The 20,000-nt window shown below is 47.6% G+C and overlaps 1 protein-coding gene across 2 annotated transcripts in view; it reads left to right on the top strand.

Moving 5' to 3' along the window:
• Nucleotides 1-6,972: 6,972 nt before the first annotated feature.
• SCAMP2 (secretory carrier membrane protein 2) overlaps nucleotides 6,973-20,000 on the top strand; it is a 31,878-nt gene continuing 18,850 nt past the window's right edge. For both annotated transcript variants that reach the window (XM_079768142.1, XM_079768143.1), the window contains exon 1: nucleotides 6,973-7,130. In XM_079768142.1, the coding sequence (XP_079624268.1) occupies nucleotides 7,074-7,130 (57 nt within the window). In that variant the 5' untranslated portion in view covers nucleotides 6,973-7,073. The remainder of the gene's footprint in view (nucleotides 7,131-20,000) is intronic.

Raw genomic sequence — 20,000 nt, 5'->3', positions numbered from 1 at the left:
CCCTGCGGCCATTCCTGCAATCGCTCTCCCACTCTCCAGTAACCAGGAGACTCCACCAGTTCAGAGGCTTCCAGTCTGCAATCCTTAGGTCTAAGTGTTCATTCGTTCCTCCACTGGACACATTTTTCGAGAACCTGCTAAATGCCAGGACTGTTCAAAGGGCTGGAGATACATCGGAGGACAAGATGCTGATCCTTTTGCCTCTGTAGAGCTTACATTCTTGTGAAGGGGAGACAGTCAAACAAGTATAATAAATAAATAAATAAATAAATAAATAAATAAATAAATAAATAAATCGTACAGTATGTTGAAAAATAAGTGCTACAAAAAGGGGGTGCGTGGCAGTTTGCAGAATTTAAAATGTTGTCTAGGTAAGCCTCATTGAGAAGCTGACATCTAGGCACAAACTTGGAGGTGAGGACAACAGAGTGTTCTGGGCAAAAGAAACAGCTAGAGGGAAGGCCCTAAGGTGGGAACATGGGCATGCTTGGTCATGATGGTAAATACCACATGCAAGGCCCTTAGCCTGTCTGAGCTTCTCTTTCTTCATCTGTAAAAGGGGATAATGCTGGACTGACAGGCTTGTTGGAGGGTCAGATGGGATGATGTGGGATTCAGGAAGGCAGGCAGTTGTGGGGGCTCCTCTCATCCTCCCTGCCCTAAGTTCTATAGGACTCAGAACCCCAGCCCCTCCTCCAGGCTGAACTGCTCACAAGTCACAACACACACACAAGTCAAGGAGAGTCACCAGGAGCCCTGTATGGCAAAGGCTGGCCTGGGCCTTGGAGGTGGAATAAGAACACAGTAGCCAAAGCTCCAGGGAACCTCTTGTGAGGGGCTACAGTCCTGCCTCTGCCTCCCCTACACTGATTCCCACAGCCTCTACCACACACGCCCAGGAAAAGAGGAGTACTGTTCTCTGTTACGTTATATCCATCTGTAAACATCAACCCCCCCCCCCCAACCTGGGGCCCCCTGGCTCAGATAAATCAGCCTGCATTTCAAAGGAAGCATCACCATACACTAAGGAATAATAAAACAGAAAACATAAGAATCATACAAACAGCCCTAGCTGGTTTGGCTCAGTGGATAGAGCGTCGGCCTGAGGACTGAAGGGGCCCAGGAGGCAGCCGATCAATGATTCTCTCTCATCATTGATGTTTCTATCTCTCTCTCCCTTTCCTTCCTCTCTGAAATCAATAAAAATATATATTTTAAAAGAATCATACAAACAGCATAACTCCCCCTAGCCTTTTGCTCAGTGGTTAGAGCATCTGACATTCGGACTGAAGGGTCCTGGGTTCGATTCTGGTCAAGGGCATGAACCTTGGTTGCAGGCTCCTCCCTGGCCTGGGCCCTGGTTGGGGCACATACAGGAGGCAACCAATGGATGTGTTTCTCTCAGATTGATATTTCTGTCTTTCCCTCTCACTTCCACTCTCTCTAAAAATCAGTGGAAAAATATCCTCAGGTGAGGATTAAAAAACAAAACAGAAAAGAGGGATTAGATTAGGCACTGAGGGTTCTTAGAGCACCTCCCACTATGGCCACCACAGAAGACAGAATCACTTCCTCATAGTATTTCTACAGGGAGGGAAGAACTTAGATTGCTGGGACAGAGCCTCCACCCCATGCCGCCCTCCCTACAAACAGAAAAAATATCTATAAGGAAATCTAGGATGTTTAGAGAACCTAGAACCTTTCACCCTTACCTCCTGCTTGTCTATCTCTAGCTGAACTGATCACACTATATTATCCAGTGATGATCTGTTTTCCTCTCTCTTCTCTACTAGACCGTGTGTCTAATTCACCATCACATATCTGCCAGTGCCCAGCTGAGGCTCAAGCTATAATAGCAGCTAACATTTATTTTCATTTCCTTTTTTAAAAATATATTTTTATTGGTTTCAGAGAGGAAGAGAGAGATAGAAACATCAATGATGAGAGAGAACCATTGATCAGAGCCTCCTGCATGCCCCCTACTGGGGATTGAGCCCGAAACCTGGGCATTTGCCCTTGATTGGAATCAAACCTGCAACCCTTCAATCCACAGGCTGACGCTCTATCCACTGAGCCAAACCAGCTAGGGCCAGCTATCATTTATTTTCTACCAAATCCTGTACTAAGCTGCTCTCAAGAATTCTCTCACTTCATTCTCAAGATACCCCTATGGGATAGGTACTGTCATGAGCCCCATTTTACTTTATTTTATTTTATTTTTAATTAAATGAGTTGGAGGTTACTTTTTTTTTCATTTCAATCAATTTTTATTGTTCAGATTATTACAATTGTTCCTCTTTCCCCCCCCATAGCTCCCCTCCACCCAGTTCCCACCCCACCCTCTGCCCTTACCCACCCCCCACTGTCCTCATCCATAGTGTACGATTTTTGTCCAGTCTCTTCCCGCACGTCCCACACCCCTTTCCCCCTGAGAATTGTCAGTCCACTCCCTTTCTATGCCCCTGATTCTATTATATTCACCAGTTTATTCTGTTCATCAGATTTTTATTCACTTGATTTTTAGATTCACTTGTTGATAGATATGTATGTGTTGTTCATAATTTTTATCTTTACCTTTTTCTTCTTCTTCCTCTTCTTAAAGAATACCTTTCAGCATTTCATATAATACTGGTTTGGCGGTGATAAACTCCTTTAGCTTTTTCTTATCTGTGAAGCTCTTTATCTGACCTTCAATTCTGAATGATAGCTTTGCTGGGTAGAGTAATCTTGGTTGTAAGTTCTTGCTATTCATCACTTTGAATATTTCTTGCCATTCTCGTCTGGCCTGCATAGTTTCTGTTGAGAAATCAGCTGACAATCAAATTGATGCTCCCTTGTAGGTAACTGCTTTTCTCTTGCTGCTTTTAATATTCTCTCTTTGTCTTTTGATGAGCCCCATTTTAGAGATGAGAAAAATGGATCTTGAAGAGATGAAGTAAATGGTCCAAGAACATAGAGTTCTGGTCTACTATACCTCCTCCCTTGTTGAATATGTGAATTAATAAATAAATGCATGATGTATCTTTCACAGGAAAGTGGACAGATCCCAGGAGAGTTCAAAGACAGATAAGTGGGCCAGCTCTACACAAGTTCCATTCTTTCTTCACCAGTCCACCATTATACTAGGTTGGGCAGACAAGGAGGCAGGATAGCCTCATGTTGTATAGACTGTTTTCTCAGGCTGCAGACAGCAAATATCTCTGTATGCTTCCTGTGATATTATCTATATACTAGAGGCCCAGTGAATGAATTCGTGCACAGGTGGGGTCCCTAGCCCTGGCTGGCGATCAGGGCTGATCAATTGGGTCCTGCCGGCTGGGGGGAGAGATAGGGGAGGGACTACGGGCCTATCGGGACCTGCTGGCTGGGGGGAAGAACAGGGCATGGGAGGTTGGCTGTAGGCCCCAAGAAGGAAGCTGGCCCTTAGCACCACTGGGAAAGGGGCTGAGTTCACCACCACCCACCTCAGGTTCCCTGTCCCAGCCCAGGGCCCGAAGGCCCCGGCGGGGTCGGGAGAGGAGGCGATGTTTGCTGGAGAGAGCACGGAAGGACTGGATGCTGAACACCAACACCAGTGCCCCGCCACTGCACAGTTCCCCGCCTCCCCCCTTCCCTCCGTGGTGGACAGGCGGTGGGCGGGTGGTGGGCCGATTAGGGCCTGCTGGCCCGGGGCGGGGGGAGAGGAATGGGGTGCAGGTGGTTGGCTGTGGGGCCTGAGGAGGGAGTTGTCCCTCGGCCCCCCTGGGAACGGGGCTGTGTCTGCCGCCAAGCATCCCCGGTTCCCCATCTCAGCCGGGGGCCCAAAGGCCCTGGCAGGGTCGGGAGAAGAAGTGACAGTCGCCAGACTGGGCACAGAAGGACCGGATGCCAGACGCCAATGCCGCTGGCCGGCCACAGGTGGTTGGCTGTGGGAGTGCACTGACCTCCAGGGGGCAGCTCCTGTGTTGAGCGTCTGCCCCCTGGTGGTCAGTGCGTGTCATAGTGATTGGTTGACCAGTTGTTCCTGTTGTTCTGGTCGTTCGGTTGTAACGGTAGCTTAGGCTGTTATATATCTATATATAAAACCCTAACATGCAAATAGACCGAATGGCGGAACAACTGAACAAGTGAACAACCGGTCGCTATGATGTGCGCTGACCACCAGGGGATGCATGCGAAACATGGTGGGCGGTGGCCGCAGAAGGATGGTGGAGCAGGTGAGCGGGGACACCAGACCAAGGCGGGGTGCCAGTTGCTGTCATTGGGACGAGCCTTTGGTGGTTACTGAAAATTCTTTGCTCCTGCATCTCGCCTGGCGCTCGCACTCATGGCTGGCGCCAGAGCCACCACTCATATCCGCTGTCATCCCCGATTGCCCCCAAGGGCTTCTCCACCTCCCCCTGCTCCTGAAGGGCGATTGGGGCAGCAGCCGCCACTCGCACCCCCTGACAGCGCTGGCCCCACTCGCACCTGCTGCTGGCGCTGGCCCCAATTGCTCCGCACCGTCAGTGGGTGCGAGTGGGGCCGGCCCTTTCAGCACATGGGAGTGGTGGTGGCAGGAGCGAGTCTGCTGGCAGACAGGGGATTGGGGGCCACGGCGGGAGGGGCCAGGCAGGGGCACGGAGGTGGGCTGAGACCCGCCCCTGTGCCCACCACAGCCTCAGGGCCACAGTTCCTTTCAAGGTGCACAGATTCATGCACTGGGTCCCTAGTATAGATATAAAAGCCTAAGTGACCCTTCGACTGTTTAACCGTTCACTATGATGCGCACTGACCACCAGGGGGCAGACACTCAAAGCACAGGCATGGAAACATGGAACAGACTGATGAAGGGGGAGGGTGGGAAGAGATTAACCAAAGATCTTATATGCATACTAGAGGCCCGGTGGGGTCCCTTGGCCTGGACTGCAAGGATTGGGCCAAAACCGGCAGTCTAACATCCCCCAAGGAGTCCCAGATTGTGAGAGGGCGCAGACCAGGCCGAGGGACCCCACTGGTGCATGAATCCGTGCACCAGGCCTCTAGTGATATAATAAACAGCTCCTGTCCAGAACTCCTAAAACCTTTGTAATTTTCTAAGCAATAAAAGTGCTAGGGGCATCTTTTTGTTCTAAAGTTTAGTCTTTGACCATGGTTTCTGAGGCAGAGCTCCTAAATCCCTTGAATTTCCTGGGCAATTGGAGCACTTTTTGTCCTAATGAGGCAACTCTTGGTGGGCTTCTGGGTAGCCTCAGGATGTGGTTGGTCACCAGAAAGAACAAGCCTTGATCAGAAGCTTGAAACTTTCCACCCTACCTTCTCTCTTCCAGGGAGGAGAGAGGAGAGAGATTGAGTTAACTATCAATTATGACCATGCCTATGGGATGTAGTCTCTCTTGGGAAAGCTTCCAGGTTGGTGAATACATCCACCCCAACTCCATCGGCACAGAAGCACCTGCACTCAGGACCCAGACTTCACCCTATGTATCTCTTCAACTAGCTGTTTATCTGTATCCTTTGTCATACCCTTTATTATATAAGAAACCAGTAAACGTGTTTCTCTGAGTTCTGGAAGCAGTTCTAAATTATTGACCCTGCCGAGGGGTTCACGGGAACCCTGATTTACAGAAGCACAGGTGACAATCTGAGACTTGCAATTGCCATCTGAAGTGGGGACAGTCTTGTGGGACTTAGCCCTTAACTTGTGGGATCTGATGCTAAACTCACTCCAGGTAGGTAGTATCCGAACTGAATTGAATGACCACAGCTGTGTCAGAGAATTGGTTAGTATGGCAAAAACTAAACAAAACCTGTGTCTGGTCCCAGAAGTATTCTGTATGAGTAGTAAAGGAGAAAAACAAGAGTCTTTCCTTACAGTATCCTTGGAAGGGTGGCTGTGTGTGTGTGTGTGTGTGTGGGGGGGGGGGGGTTAGGGTAGTTTCTAAGGGGACACAAACCTGGATTCCTTTCCATTCTCCCACTTGAGGACATTTCCTGGAGAAAAGTTCAGCTGGTCCCTAAAAATAGTTGGTATTTAGACAGGGGAGAGCAAGGTAAGTGGATGAGGGAAATAGTAAATATTTACTAAATGCCTATCGTGTGCTGGTACTGTTAGTGCCAGAAATACAACAGTGAGCAAAACAGACCCTACTCCTGCCCCTGTGTAGCTTACGATCTAGTGGGAGAGACAGGCACAAATAAATAACCACCTATACACGTATGTACTTACAATCTGCAATAGGTTTTATGAAGTAAAAGTAGAGGCTAATAATGAGTTTATGCGTGGGGAAGGGGGCTGATCCAACCTACAGTGTGAAGAGAGGCCACTCCTAAGGGGCATCTGAGCTTGAATTTGAAGGATACTAGGAGTTAACTAGGTGACGATGAGGGCATGAGCTAAGAGCATACTAGGAAGCAGGGACATCTGGTGCAAAGGCCCTGAGGCAGGGGAAAATAAGGGAAGTCTGAGGAACTGAAAAGCCACTAGGAGGACTGAAATGCATGGGGGTGGGCAAAAGAAGGGGTAGGAACAAGAGGCCAAATTAAGAGTTTGGGCCTTTATGTAAAATAACTGAAGAATTTTCAACATAAAGTTCCATAATAATTTTGTCCCCTTTAAATAGATCTCTGGTTACAACATGAACAAAAGACCAATGAGCAGCCCTGCACTAGTCCAGAGTAAGGAATGGTAGTGGCTGCATTAGGTGGTAGCAGAGATGAACCAAGCAGGTGTGCTTCCCAAACCTGCCCTCCAGGGAAGTGAAAGAGTTGTTTCCGGCTCCCCTTACAGGAGTTTACTTGGAAAGTTTATATTGTGGAGTTCCCAACACAAATCTCGATGCCGTCAGACAGAGAAGCCGCGGGGAATGGCTCCCCAGTTCCGGGACGCGGAAGCGCGGGCAGCAGGAAGAAGCTGCAGGCAGAGGCGGGCAGGGCAGGAGGGCGGAGCGGGCCTCTGTTACGTGCGGGATCACGCCCCTGGGGCGGGCGCTGCGCCTGCGCCGGAACGGCCGTCTCGCTCCCGGAAGTGGAGGGTCTGACAGGAGAAAGCCGCTGGGTCTCGGCGCCCGGAGGCAGGAACGCTCGCGAATCTCGCCCGTCAGCCCCCGACTACCATGTCAGCCTTCGACACCAACCCCTTCGCGGACCCAATGGACGTGAACCCCTTCCAGGTAGAGCTTCTTACGTCGCTCTCCCCAGGGCCGAAGGCCACCACCCGGGCCTTTTTCGCCAGTGCCCGGAGACGTGGCGTGGGAGGGACGGGCCGACTGCCCAATGGGAGAGCGGGCTCTCCAGGCTGGCCTATCGTGGCGCGTGTGGGGCGGTACCCGCAGCAGGTGGACGGCCCGAGGGGCTGGGCGCCGGTGGCCGGGGCGGAGGTGGGACCCTCTGGCTTCCCCGACAAAGCCCCCTGGCCGGGCTCCCGGGAGGGGGGCTGGAGCAGACCGGAGGTTCCCCCAGCGTCAGAGGAAGGACTGCACTTACCACCCGTGCTCGGTGAAGTGTGACCACCGCAGTCCCGCAGGCTTGGTTCGAGTCACGCGAGGAGAGGGGTGACCGCAGCTTGGTGAAGAGGTGGGAGGCTTAGTGGGGCGGAGAAATGTGGAAATCCCAAGGCAACCCTGTCTCCTCTCCCCCAGCAGCCCAACGAGCGTTTACGGTATAAGAGGACCCCAGAGATTTGTCAGGAAGGGAAAGCTAGGGAGAGAGTGATAGGCTGAAATATGGCCTTGATAAGAATGACACTTTGGCCCGGCCAGTGTGGCTCAGTGGTTGACCATCGGACCCAGCACCAGGAGGTCACCGGTTCGATTCTCATTGGGGCGCATGCCTGGCCTGCGGGCTCCATCCCCGGTGGGGGGTGGTCAGGAGGCAGCCTACCAATGTTGATGTTTCTCTCTCATCCAGGTGTCTATCTCTCTTTCCCTCTCCCTCTCTCTAAAATCAATAAAAACATTTTTAAAAAAGAAGTACACGTTGGCCAAGAGTCTGCTTTGGACTGAATTGGCTAGACAGGAGAGCCCAGGTTAGGGCGGGAAGAGAAGCGAGAGAGCTCTGAGGGTGTTGGTGTTGGTCTGATGGACCTGCATGTGGTGGCAGGGTGGCTGAGATGCAGTGACCTATGAGTTGGCCTCACATTTCAATCAAACGAGGGGGGAAGAAACAGTCTTCCTACTTAACGCCAAAACTTTCCCGCCCTTGAGCCAAGGGGCCAGGGCACTGTTTCCATAATGAAATGCTGGGTCTCCTGTTAGTGCCCAAGCTCCTGTGCCTCTTGCTTTCTGTCTGCTTAAAACCTGTTCTAGGAAACCGTGCTTGTGTTCGCTGGTGATTTACCAGCCCTGAGGTTTCTGCCCGGCGAGGGTGTCCCCAGGCACGTTAACCCATCCTGCTTGGGCTTTGGTCGTTGTCAGCCTCCTGCACGTGCGGGGGAAGTTTTTGGAGGCTTTCCCACCTTGAGTCTCCTCAAGGGTCAAAGCCACCCCAAAAGAGACGAGAACAAAATTACTGTACATGGTTAGGAGACTGAACATTTTATGCTTCTTTCATGGTCTCAAGGTGACGTAGCCAATGGGAATCCTCAAGACAATTTGTTGACGTGTTCTTTGTAAAATCAGGGAATTCTTGTAGCTTAATGCTTCTTGACAGGACCTTTAGCAAGGACCTTGTCTCTTACGTAATTCAGTCACCTCTGTTAGTTGAGTAAAGAAAGAACACTTGGCCTTAGCCCGTTTGGTTCAGTGAATAGAGCATCAGTCTGGGCACCAAAGAGTCGCAGGTTCAATTCAGGGTCAGGGCTCATGCAGGAGGCAACCGATTGAAGTGTTTCTAATCACATCGATGTTTCTTTCTGTCTTTCCTTCTCTCTCCTACTCGCCCTAAAAAAAATCAATGGAAAAATATCCTCAGTGAGGATTAACAAAAAAAGAAAGAAAAAGAATATTTGCATTTTATTTGCCAGTGTCTTCTGGTAACTGTTTTTGTTTGCTTTAATTACAAAACTGCTGTATAATACTGGAGTTTGAGTTTTCATAAAGATCTAGTAGGCTTTTGGTTTGTGTGCTGTGTAATCATTTGCTTTTTTTTTTTTGTCCTGTCAGAAACAAATAAAATGTCTGTTGCTGTCTGACAGAGGTGGTCAGCTTGTCCCCACTGCTAGTAGTGGCAAGCTAGTTGGCCTGAGTTCAGCTTTGTGTTAGTACTAGCTGGAAAGTATTAAACTACATCTTCAGCCCCAGAAATGATTGTGCAAACTGTGGAAGAAGAAACGTCTGCATTCAAGCAAGACAATCTGTCCATCAGGCAGTCCCAGAATGTGGCAGGACAGGAAACAGCTGTGGGCCTGTGAAGAGCAACATCTGGTTGGGGAATCCTTTGAAGGAAGAAGAGAGTTGGGTGGCTATGACTCTTCTCCATACTCTGGGCTGGTTTTCCCCCTTGGTGCACCGTTGTGTGGGGAGAAGGAGCTTTGGAAGGGAGGCCCCAAGCTCCTCCTGAGCTGCTCTCCCTCTCTCTGTAACGGCGGCATCTGGTTCCACGACTGCCAGGGCCGGGACAGCGGAGGGCGCAGCCTTTGGGTGACAGGGCGTGAGCCCAGCTTCATTTACCCATGGTGTTGGCCCAGAACTCCGGAGTGATAGAGTCCTTTTTTCTATCACTTGATGGTGGGTTGTGAAAATATATTTAGCATTCAGAGTCCATGGTGGACTATTAAAGCTGGGAATATCCTCAGAAGTCTGTTTTAACCCCTTCAGTTTAGAGATGAGAAAACCAAGAACCCAATGAGGATGGGACATGTCTGAGTCACTGGCTAATTTGCAGCAGGAAGGAGCCCAGACCTGGATCTGATTCCCAGAACAGTGCTGTTTTAAAGGTTTTTAAAGCTCAGATATTGTCCTAACCTGCTCTGGGGTTATTTAGGCCAGCCAAGAAAAAACTGTTATATCATCACCACCGCCACCATTCTTAAAATGAGAGTACTGCCCGGCTGGTGTGGCTCAGTGGTTGAGCACTGACCCGTGAACCAAGAGTTCCCTGGTTCGATTCCCTGTCATGTGCCCTGCCCGGGTTTCGGGCTCAACGCCAATAGGGGGCATGCAAAAGGCAGCCAATTGCTGTTTCTCATCGATGTTTCTATCTCTCTATCCCTCTCCCTTCCTCTCTAAAATCAATAAAAAAACATTTTACAAAATGAGAGTACTGATAGGGGTGAAAGTAACAAATTAGCATTAGCAAGGCTATTTTTTCCTCCAGTGTGTGTGGCTGGAATAATTGCCTTATGCTTTTTAAGACAGTACTTTTTTAAAAAATATTTTTAAATAGATTTCAGAGAAGAAGGGAGAGGGAGAAAGAGATAGAAACATCAATGATGAGAGAGAATCATTGATCAGCCATCTCCTGCACGCCCTGCATCGAGCTGGCAACCCAGGAATTGAACTGTGACCTCTTGGTTCATAGGTTGATGCTCAACCATGCCAGCTGGGCAAGACAGTACTTTTAAAGTAGTGTATGTTCTGAGTAATAAGTTTTTTGGAATCACTACATATTCCTATTTTTCTTGAAGATTGATAAGGCTTGTTAATTTGTTAAAGGCTCTGAGAAATCCTCAACTTTGACCCAACATTTCTCAAAGTTATTAAACCATTGAATCCTTTTTCTGCTAACTTTTGTAATATCTCATGAAACTTCCAATTCTCCTTTAAGTTGACTTTCTTACCCATGTTCATATATATATATATATATATATATATATATATATATATATATATATTTTTTTTTTTAAATTGATTTCAGAGAGGAATGGAGAGGGAGGGAGAAATAGAAACATCAATGATGATGAGAGAGAGAATCATTGTTCGGCTGCCTCCTGCACATCCCCTACTGAAGATCAAGATCACAACCTGGGCATGTGCCCTGACTGGGAATCAAATTGTGACCTCCTGGTTCATAGGTGGAACCACTGAGCCATGCTGGCCAGACCTTACCCATGTTCTTTATCCACCCCCTACTCCGATCCCTGCCCCACTCTGTGGGCGTGGCCTTTTATGACCTCTTCCTTGTGCATGGCATAGTTATAACTGGAATTATTAGCAAACTTCCTGCAAAGACAGAGCCGTGAAAGGAAAGCTGTCACAGAGTGCAGCTGAGGGTTTACTGAACTTGTGGGAGGAAGCAGGAAACTGCCAGCCCAGTGTTGCTCATTTCACAACCTCCAGTGGCACTCCGTAACCCCTCTATTAACCATGGTGCATCTGCCTTGTACTCTCTGGAGATGCTGGTCCTGCTTTGGACTCTTTCCAGTGTATCTGCTCCTAAAAGCTTCTCAGTCTTGTCATGGTGATGAGGAGGTAAAGGGCTAAAAAGGTAGGCAGTGCACTGTTCATTTGATTTTTCAGCAGTCCACTAACAAGCAGGTCACCCAGGCACACGACAGCGTTGCTTTCCTCCTTGGTGTTTCGGCCAGGCTACCCTGGTGGCCCACATTGATCTAAAGGAGGGGAGTGGACCAGCGGGTGGTACTGAATAGAGAAAGCCTTTAGGTCTTCATGAGTTTCCAAATCACACAATTTATCACTTTCACATGTTGCCTCTTTGCAGTTAAAAGATAATCTCAGTGGTGTGGCTGCTTCCTGAGGATTTAAAACAATTCTCTCCGTGGGAAGAAAAAGTGGTGACAGAAATGCGATTTGGGTGTAAACAAAGTTACACGAGGTTCTTTGCACAGACACTGATGGTTTGCTGCTTTCCAGAGAGGGTAGGCTCCAGCTTGACTCTGACTCTGGGAATTCTCAAAACCACCAAATGGACATGGTAGGACTTTCCTTTTTTTTTTTTTTTTTTAATATATATATTTTATTGATTTTTTACAGAGAGGAAGAGAGAGGGATAGAGAGCTAGAAACATCGATGAGAGAGAAACATCGACCAGCCGCCTCCTGCACACCTCCTACCGGGGATGTGCCCGCAACCAATGTACATGCCCTTGACCGGAATCGAACCTGGGACCCCTCAGTCCGCAGGCCGACGCTCTATCCACTGAGCCAAACCGGTTTTGGCGATGGTAGGACTTTCCTGTGGGACAGGAGAATTATCTCAAGAACTTTATCTTATACATTTAGAAGTGTCCTGGAGTTCTGTCCTTGACTTTTTTCTCACTGTATACTTCTATGAGTAATTTCTTCCATTTGCATGGCTTCAGAATAGCATTCACATAACAACAATCCCAGATCTAGTACTTTATCTAGCTCTCACTTAACTCCTGAGCTTCAAACCAGTATTCAGCTTTCACCTGGACATTTCCAACCATTCCAACCAGTTATATTGCATATGTATCTCCATTTTGACCCAGTATCTTCTCAGATCTTCTTCCTGCTCCCACACATCCACGCCTGAAAAACCTGTTCCTTTTGTCCTGTGATCACGTACCATGCTCAGTGGTCGCCCTGTTCCCCAGTTACCCAAGCTGGCAACTCAACTCCTTCCTTTCCCTTCCCTGCCTCCTCCTCTCTTGCTCTGTAGTAATGCCATATCCCTACCAATCCAGAGAGTGCCCAACCCTGTGGCATCTACCTGAAAAGGGTCTCTGGGGTCTATCCCTCTTCTCTAGTCCCCAGCTGTCATACTTTAGTTCCGTCCCCACCATCACCCATGTGAACTCTTGTGTCCCAGCCAGTCTTCCCGGCATCCTTCCTCCAGCATTGCAGTCCCCACTGCTGGCAGAGGCGATCCTGGCGATCCCTGCTCACAGTCTCCAGTTTTCCTCTATTGCCCATAGGGGAAAGTCCAAACTCCTGCAGCCTGGCCCTCCCCCTTCTTCAGGTTGGTTCCCTGGTGCGCCTGGCTGTTCTCTGTACACACACCACTCCACAGCCCTCAGAACCTTCTCCTGTTCCCTGAACGCATGCAAGCTGTTTTTAAAGGTGCCAAGTCCCTGCAAATGCTATTTTTGCCTTGCCCTTTAGTGCTTGCTAAATTTCTTTCATTTCTCAACTGAGATGCCACCTCAGTAGAGCCTTTTTTATTTCTTTTAAACGGTAGTTTAGCCTGACTGACATGGCTCAGTGGTTGAGCGTCGACCTATAAACCAGGAGATCACGGTTATTCTCAGTCAGCACATGACCGGGTTATGGCTCTATCCCCAGTGTGGGGCGTGCAGGAGGCAGCCGATCAATGATTCTCTCTCATCATTGATGTTTCTATCTCTCTCTCCCTCTCCCTTTCTCTCTGAAATTAATAAAAATAAAAATAAAAAAGAATATTGATTTTTAGAGAGAGAGTAAGGGAGAGGAAAAGAAAAACATCAATGTGAGAGCACAATATAGATAGGCTGCCTCCTGCACACCCTGTACTGCATGTAATCAAACCGGCACAGTGACACCCAACCAACTGAGCCACATGCTCCAGGGGCCAGGAGGCCAGGGCAGTAAAGCCTTTCTTGACTTTTGCAGATAGCTTAGTCCCTCCCTTCTCTGTGATTCCCTTGCATCTGCCCTCACCTTGTTACAGCACTGACCATGTGCTATCTCTGCCCTGGCTTCTGTTTTGTGCTCTGTACTGTTTGCTTCTTTTTTTTAATGTGAGGGACGGCATGCACATCATATATATATATATATATATATATATATATATATATATATATAATTGATTTTTTTTTACAGAGAGGAAGGGAGAGGGATAGAGAGTTAGAAACATCGATGAGAGAGAAACATCAATCAGCTGCCTCCTGCACACCTCCTACTGGGGATGTGCCCGCAGCCAAGGTACATGCCCTTGACTGGAGTCAAACCCGGGACCCTTCAGTCCACAGGCCGATGTTCTATCCACTGAGCCACACCGGGTAGGGCACTATTTGCTTCTTGAAGGCAAGAACCAGTGTTTTTCCTTGGTGTCCTCACCCTGTGCTTGGTGTGGAATGGTTTGTACTGTAGCAACAGACAGAGGTGAAGGCAATGATGAGTGGCACAGTTTGACTGAGAATGGACTGTGCTGAGAGAGGTGCTGTGCCAGGTCATGGGGCCTCCAAGTCAGGCCTGGCGGCTCAGACTCACTGTCTGTGGCAGGGAGGTAGGCCTAGGATCACTCAGGCTCTTTTTAAAAATACGTGTTTCCCTAAAATAAAAATAATAATCACATTATGGAAAATAAAATTAAGGCATCCATATTTCTACCAGTCTTTTGCAACTATTGTTATTTTGATGTTTTCCTGCCAGTCTCTTTTCATGAGTACTTTGGACAAAATGTATTGCTGTATTGCTCCCTATGTTCATAGCTTTAATTAAAAAAAAAAAAAAAAAAAATATATATATATATATATATATATGTTTTTATTGATTTGAGAGGGAGAGAGAGAAACATTTATCGGCTGCCTCCTGCACGCTCCCTACTGGAAATTGAGTCTGCAACCCGGGCATGAGCCCTGACCAGGAGCCACATGACCTGTTGGTGTATGGGACGACATTCAACCTACTGAGCCACACTGGCTAGGGCCACTGCTGTAATTTTCAATGGCTGCTTAGGCCATTAAGGGAATGGGTACCAAAACATGCTTGTGTTTAGTTTTTTTTAATTATTATTATTTTAAATATATTTTTATTGATTTCAGAGAGGAAGGAAGAGGGAGAGAGAGATAGAAACATCCATGATGGGAGAGAATCATGGATGGGTTGCCTCCTGCAAGTCCCCCATTGGGGATCGAGCCCACAACCTGGGCATGTGCCCTTGACCGAAATCGAACCTGGGACCTTTCAGTTCGCAGGCCGATGCTCTATCCACTGAGCCAAACTGGCTAGGGCATGCTTGTGTTTACTGTCATTAGATATTTAAGTTGTTTTCTGATTTTTTCTACTATTGTAAATACTGGTGCAATAAATGTTTTTGCAGATACAGATTTTTATGTGTTTTTGTCATATTTCCTTAGGATGAATTCTTAGGTCCTTGGTCAAAGTACCAAGGTTAACTGTGGCTCTTGGTACACTTGGGACCCAGCCAGCCTGTCTGGGAGTGGTTGCTTTTCTTGTTCTGTGACAGCCTCTAAAGCAAATAGGACTTCGCAGAGCTTCTACAGTATTGGAGACTCCATGCCTCCCAGATAGAATGGTGGAGTGTTTTTTAGCCCATAAGGTATTTAATGTTTATTTGGAGCCAGAACTAAACCCCACATTTGGGTTTATTGGGTAGAGTGTAAGGTGGGAAAACAGGAAAAGTTCCAGAGAGCTAGCTCCCAGCAGGACACGTGAGCCACGTGGGAAGGCATGGCCAAACCACTGAACACCAGAGTGTGTTTCGAGGCCCCTCCTGGAAGAGCTGTAGCCTAACTCTGCCTCTTTGCTCTTGGGTCCCTCGCACCCTGGTGACATGGAAGTGTTCCCCTGCCCCAGAGCTGTGGTGAGCCTCACTCACTGGGCCTTTGCTCACCTTTTCCCCTCTCTTGGAACCCTGCCTTCCTCAAAGCCCTGCCTGGACCTTTCTTCTCCTCCCTTCCTGTCTTCATTCTGCCCTGGGTTCTTGTGCTCGTCTCAGCTACCAGATCGTGGACTCCAGAAGGCAAGAGCTATGCCTTGTTCATCTTAGTGTGCACCTTATGTTAACGGAATGAAAAGAACTGCGTTCAGGAGCATTTTATTTGTTATAAATTAAGTAAAAGGCATTAGTCAGTCCAGGGCCTTTGGCACTGAGGGAGTTTTAGGTTACTTCTTTGTAGGTGAAACTTAGCTCTCACTATCCTCTTACTTATTTATTTGTTTGTTTGTTTATTTATTTTTAAAATATATTTTTATTGATTTCAGAGAAGAAGGGAGAGGGAGAGAGATATAGAAACATCAATGATAAGAGAGAAACATTGATCGGCTGCCTCCTGCATGCCCCCCACTGGGGACCGAGCCCCCATGTCCCCCACTGGGGACCGAGCCCGCAACCTGAGCATGTGCCCTTGACCAGAATCAAACCTGGGACCCGGACCCTTTAGTCCGCAGGCCGATGCTCTATCCGCTGAGCCAAACCAGCTAGGGCTCACTATCCTTTTAAATAACTACTTGACCCACTTATGAATTAGTTAATGCTCCGTGAGTGGAAAAGAAGATTGCTGTTGTTGACTTCTTATTTGTGACTCAGAGTAAAAGCTGAGGATCCTCATTCAGGCCAGTCAGTGTGGTTCTTAGTCACAAGACTCTCTGCATGTGTCCTACAAAGGGAGTTTCCCAAGAAGGACTTCTCTGAGGCCTGGGAATCAAGAAATGAGCAGAAGCAGTTATCCCGGTCGCTCACAGGGCCCGTGTCAGTGTCCTTCCAGAGTGGGGTTCATTCCACCACACATCGATGGAGCACCTTCCATTTGTCCGGCGCTGTACCAGGCTTTGGGGGTGCATCACTAAACAAGGTAGAACTGGGTCTTTCCCTCCCAGGGTTACCACTTTTGCCTTTGGAGACAGACAACCTTGGCTTCAGAGGCAGGTTCAGCACTACTTCTGAAATCTTGGTCGAGCTGCTTCCCCTCTCTGAGTGGAGGCTTTCTCCAGCTGCAAACTGTACATACTCCTCCCGCACAGGGTGGTCGTGAGGTGGAATGAGGAGGAGAGGGTGTAGCTTTTCTTAGCCAGGGATCCTTAGCTGAGCCACAGGACACAGAAATTGATTGACTGTTTTCTCCATTCTCTCAAGGATGGAATATAACCAGGATGGTTCACGATGCACAGGAGAGAAGTCAAGTCATTGCAGACAGTGGATGCCTTAGGGTAGTGGGGCTTAATTCTCTTGAGGAACCAGGTTGAAAGAAGCTAGTAGAACCTTCTTTTTGGATGGCTTGACACAGTGGCCAGTTCTGGGGTGACTGGAATTTCACAGTAGCATCCTGGTGTGGTAAGCCTGGCACATAGTGGACACTCAGTAAATGTCAGCTCCCTTCCTCAGTCCCTCCTCCCTACCTCTATCCCTGGGCCTCAGCTTCTCTTGAAGCCACCCACAACTTTCAGAAGAGCCCAGGTCTCCTCAGATGGGAAGTATCCTTGTCTCCCAGAGTGTCCCTGTTCCAGGCTCCTCTTCCCAGGCAAGGTGTTTCTCGGCCCCAGGCTGCTGGGATGCAGGTGCTCCTCCTCTGTGCCCTAGCATTTGGGCAGCGCCTCCTAGAGAAAGCGGAGGGCCTACAACATGCAGCACTTATTCTCAGACATTACTTGAGCTTCTGCTCTACACAGACCCTTCACCAAGCACTAGGAAGCCAGAGTATGAACTAGACACCTGGCTGCAGAATTTACAGCCTATTAATGGAGACAGGATTTGTTTATGGTGACCTATTGTCTTTTTCCATATAGAAAAATTAGGGGGTTCCATGGGGCCTATTTAATGTTAAGATTGTGTTTAAAAATCCAACCTATGGAGGCTTCCTGGTGGAGGTGAGGCTGGGCTGGAAAGACAGGAGCATCTGGATGAGTAGTGAGGGATGGGGGTGAGGTGTGCAGACAGGGGAGCCTAGGTGAGGCCTGTACAGGGTCCTTGATAGAGTCCAGCGGCAGTCTGCTTACACTTCACAGCTGTTTCTCCCCAAACCCAGGCATTGTGTTGAGCTGGACCCGAGCTCCATACCTCTATGTATGGAGAAGGGGGAGTGTGTAGGAGCTCTGCTGGGTGAGGGGCAGGATGAAGACAGACTGGCCTCAAGTCAGCAGAAAGGCTGCTTGGGTGAAGAGGGTGGCTGGGAGCCTGTGCAGGTCCTAGGCCCGAAGGGCTGGCCTTGGCAGAGATCAGATGGGAAAGGGAAGATTAAAAGGTTAGGATAAGCTGTGTTCTGAGGATCTTTTTGTATTTTTTTTTTTAAAGAATCGAGAGAAAAAATAACCAAAAACATTTCTCTGGCTTTTTATCTGAGCCCTTTATATCTCTTTATTAGGTGTACCGATTAATAATGGTGGATTTTGTAATCAAAGAAAACAATAATTTCAAGAGAAACACCAAAAGTGCTTTATTCAAAGTAATGTCCATCGCTAGCTACACATTTCCCCCATCTTTCAGGTAATTTGTGGATACCGTCCCAATAGAACTTTTCTTGTTTTGAGGCAAACCACTCAGAGACCCAATTTCCCACTTCTTCGTACGTTTTGAAGTGCTGCTCAGAAAGTACGTGTGCCATCGATCGGAACAAGTGGTAATCTGAAGGAGCAAGGTCTGGTGAATAGGGCGAGTGGGTTAATACTTCCCAGGCAAGATCTTTTAACGTGTCTTTAACTGGTTTTGAAGTGTGTGATGGTGCGTCATCATGAAGCAAAATTACTTTGCCGTGTCTTCTGGCACATTCTGGTAGTTTCATGATCAAAGCGTAGTTCAAATTGATTATTTGTTGTCAGTAGTGATCAGTATTAACGGTTTCACCTGGTTTTATTTTTTTTTTAATTTTTATTTTATTTTTATTTTATTTTTTTAAATTACTTTATTGATTAAGGTATCACATATTTGTCATCAACCCCCTCCGCCCCCCGTTCCCTTCCCAAACCCCCCCACACGCAAGACCCCCTCCCCCTGTTGTCCGTGATCACTGGTTAGGCTCATATGCAAGCACACAAGTCCTTTGGTTGATCTATCTCCCTTGTCCCCACCCTCCCCTACCTTCCCTCTGAGGTCTGACAGTCTGATCAATGCTGTTCTTGTTCTTCAGTCTATGTTGTTCATCTTTTCCCCTAGATGAGTGAGCTCATGTGATACTAGGAATACACTTATAGGAACCGAAAATGAGACAAGCAATAATAGTTATGCTGAGAGGCAAATGAATCAGTCTATAGTGAGTTTCTTTCTGGGCCAACAGTTCTTTTGAGTCCCGGTTTCTATGTCCAACAGTTGTTAATGTGTTCATAACAGCAATGATATTTCAGTTCTGGATGGTGGACAAATGGTGGTATTGCAGGTCCGACCCTCTCTGGTTTGGATCTGGGCAATCTGCAGTGACGCATATCTGCTGACTGCTAGTATGGCAAGGCATCGTCAGCGTCTTCCATCTCTGGACTGTTTCTCTTCTGACTTCATGGCTGGAGCACTCCTGTCAATTCCTCTCTGTTGCAGGAATCCACATGTCTCGGAGTTGTTTTCTGAAAATATACAAACATATTCTCGACCAAAAGTTAATAAAGAAATATTTTCTATAAATTTTACTTGCGATCCTTTTTCATTTTTTTGCCCAAATGATTTTCCTTTGGCTTGTTTTGACACCATGTATGTTTTACCTGGGTGACTTGCTGTTAGCATTACAAATGAAAGTTAATTTTCTAAAGTAAAAATTTTCTAGATGTAATTTATTTGCAGGATATTTTTCCTTACATGATATTCTTCTACTATCCCCCCTTTTTTGGTTTAAATATTGGGAGGCTTTTGGAAATTTTATGCTGTAATCTTGATAGCTTTTAAATTTTACTTTTTCGGACTAAAATGTGACTGCTTTAGGTTCATTATATGTTACGCAATTTTACCATGAGATGAACTACCAATAAAAATTTTAGTTAACACTTTAGGAACAGCTTTTTTGTCCAGTACAATTGATTTTTCTAGAGTATTTGCTTATTTTGATTGGCCAATTTAAATTAGTCTGAAAACGTGACTACTATTTTACTGTCAAATTTAATACTCTAACAACCATCTTGTTTTACCCTGTAATTATTAGTGGAAAGGATTATTTGCCTTCTTGAGTAGGCCCTGAGCATTCCTGGTGCTAGGCTGGATTTAGATATCCTAGACCCCAGTTCCCTGGATCATGGGTGCAAGACATCTCCATCAAGTCTTGTTGCAGTGAGAGGGCATCTGCTGTCGGCCAAGTCTCTGTTACCTGGGTCCCGATTTGAGCTGGGCATGTGAAGCTGAGCAGCCATGGGGGCAGGAGATCTCCTTCAGCAGGGGTGAGGGTTCAGGCCCCTGCAAACTTGGGGGGGGGGTGAAGGTCTGTGCCCCACCTCTGTTGACCCCCAAGTTCTCTCCTGATGGCCCCTGGCACCTGGTTTTAGAAGCTCATAATACACCACACCTTCCTGATTCCACCAAACGCAGAGCATTGTCTTCTTTCCGAAGTGA

This window comes from Cnephaeus nilssonii, assembly GCF_951640355.1.
Source record: "Cnephaeus nilssonii genome assembly, chromosome: 4".
NCBI classification, from domain to species: domain Eukaryota; kingdom Metazoa; phylum Chordata; class Mammalia; order Chiroptera; family Vespertilionidae; genus Cnephaeus; species Cnephaeus nilssonii.
The sequence above is the reverse complement of the archived record's forward strand: the minus strand, read 5'-3'. Positions and strand labels throughout refer to the sequence as shown.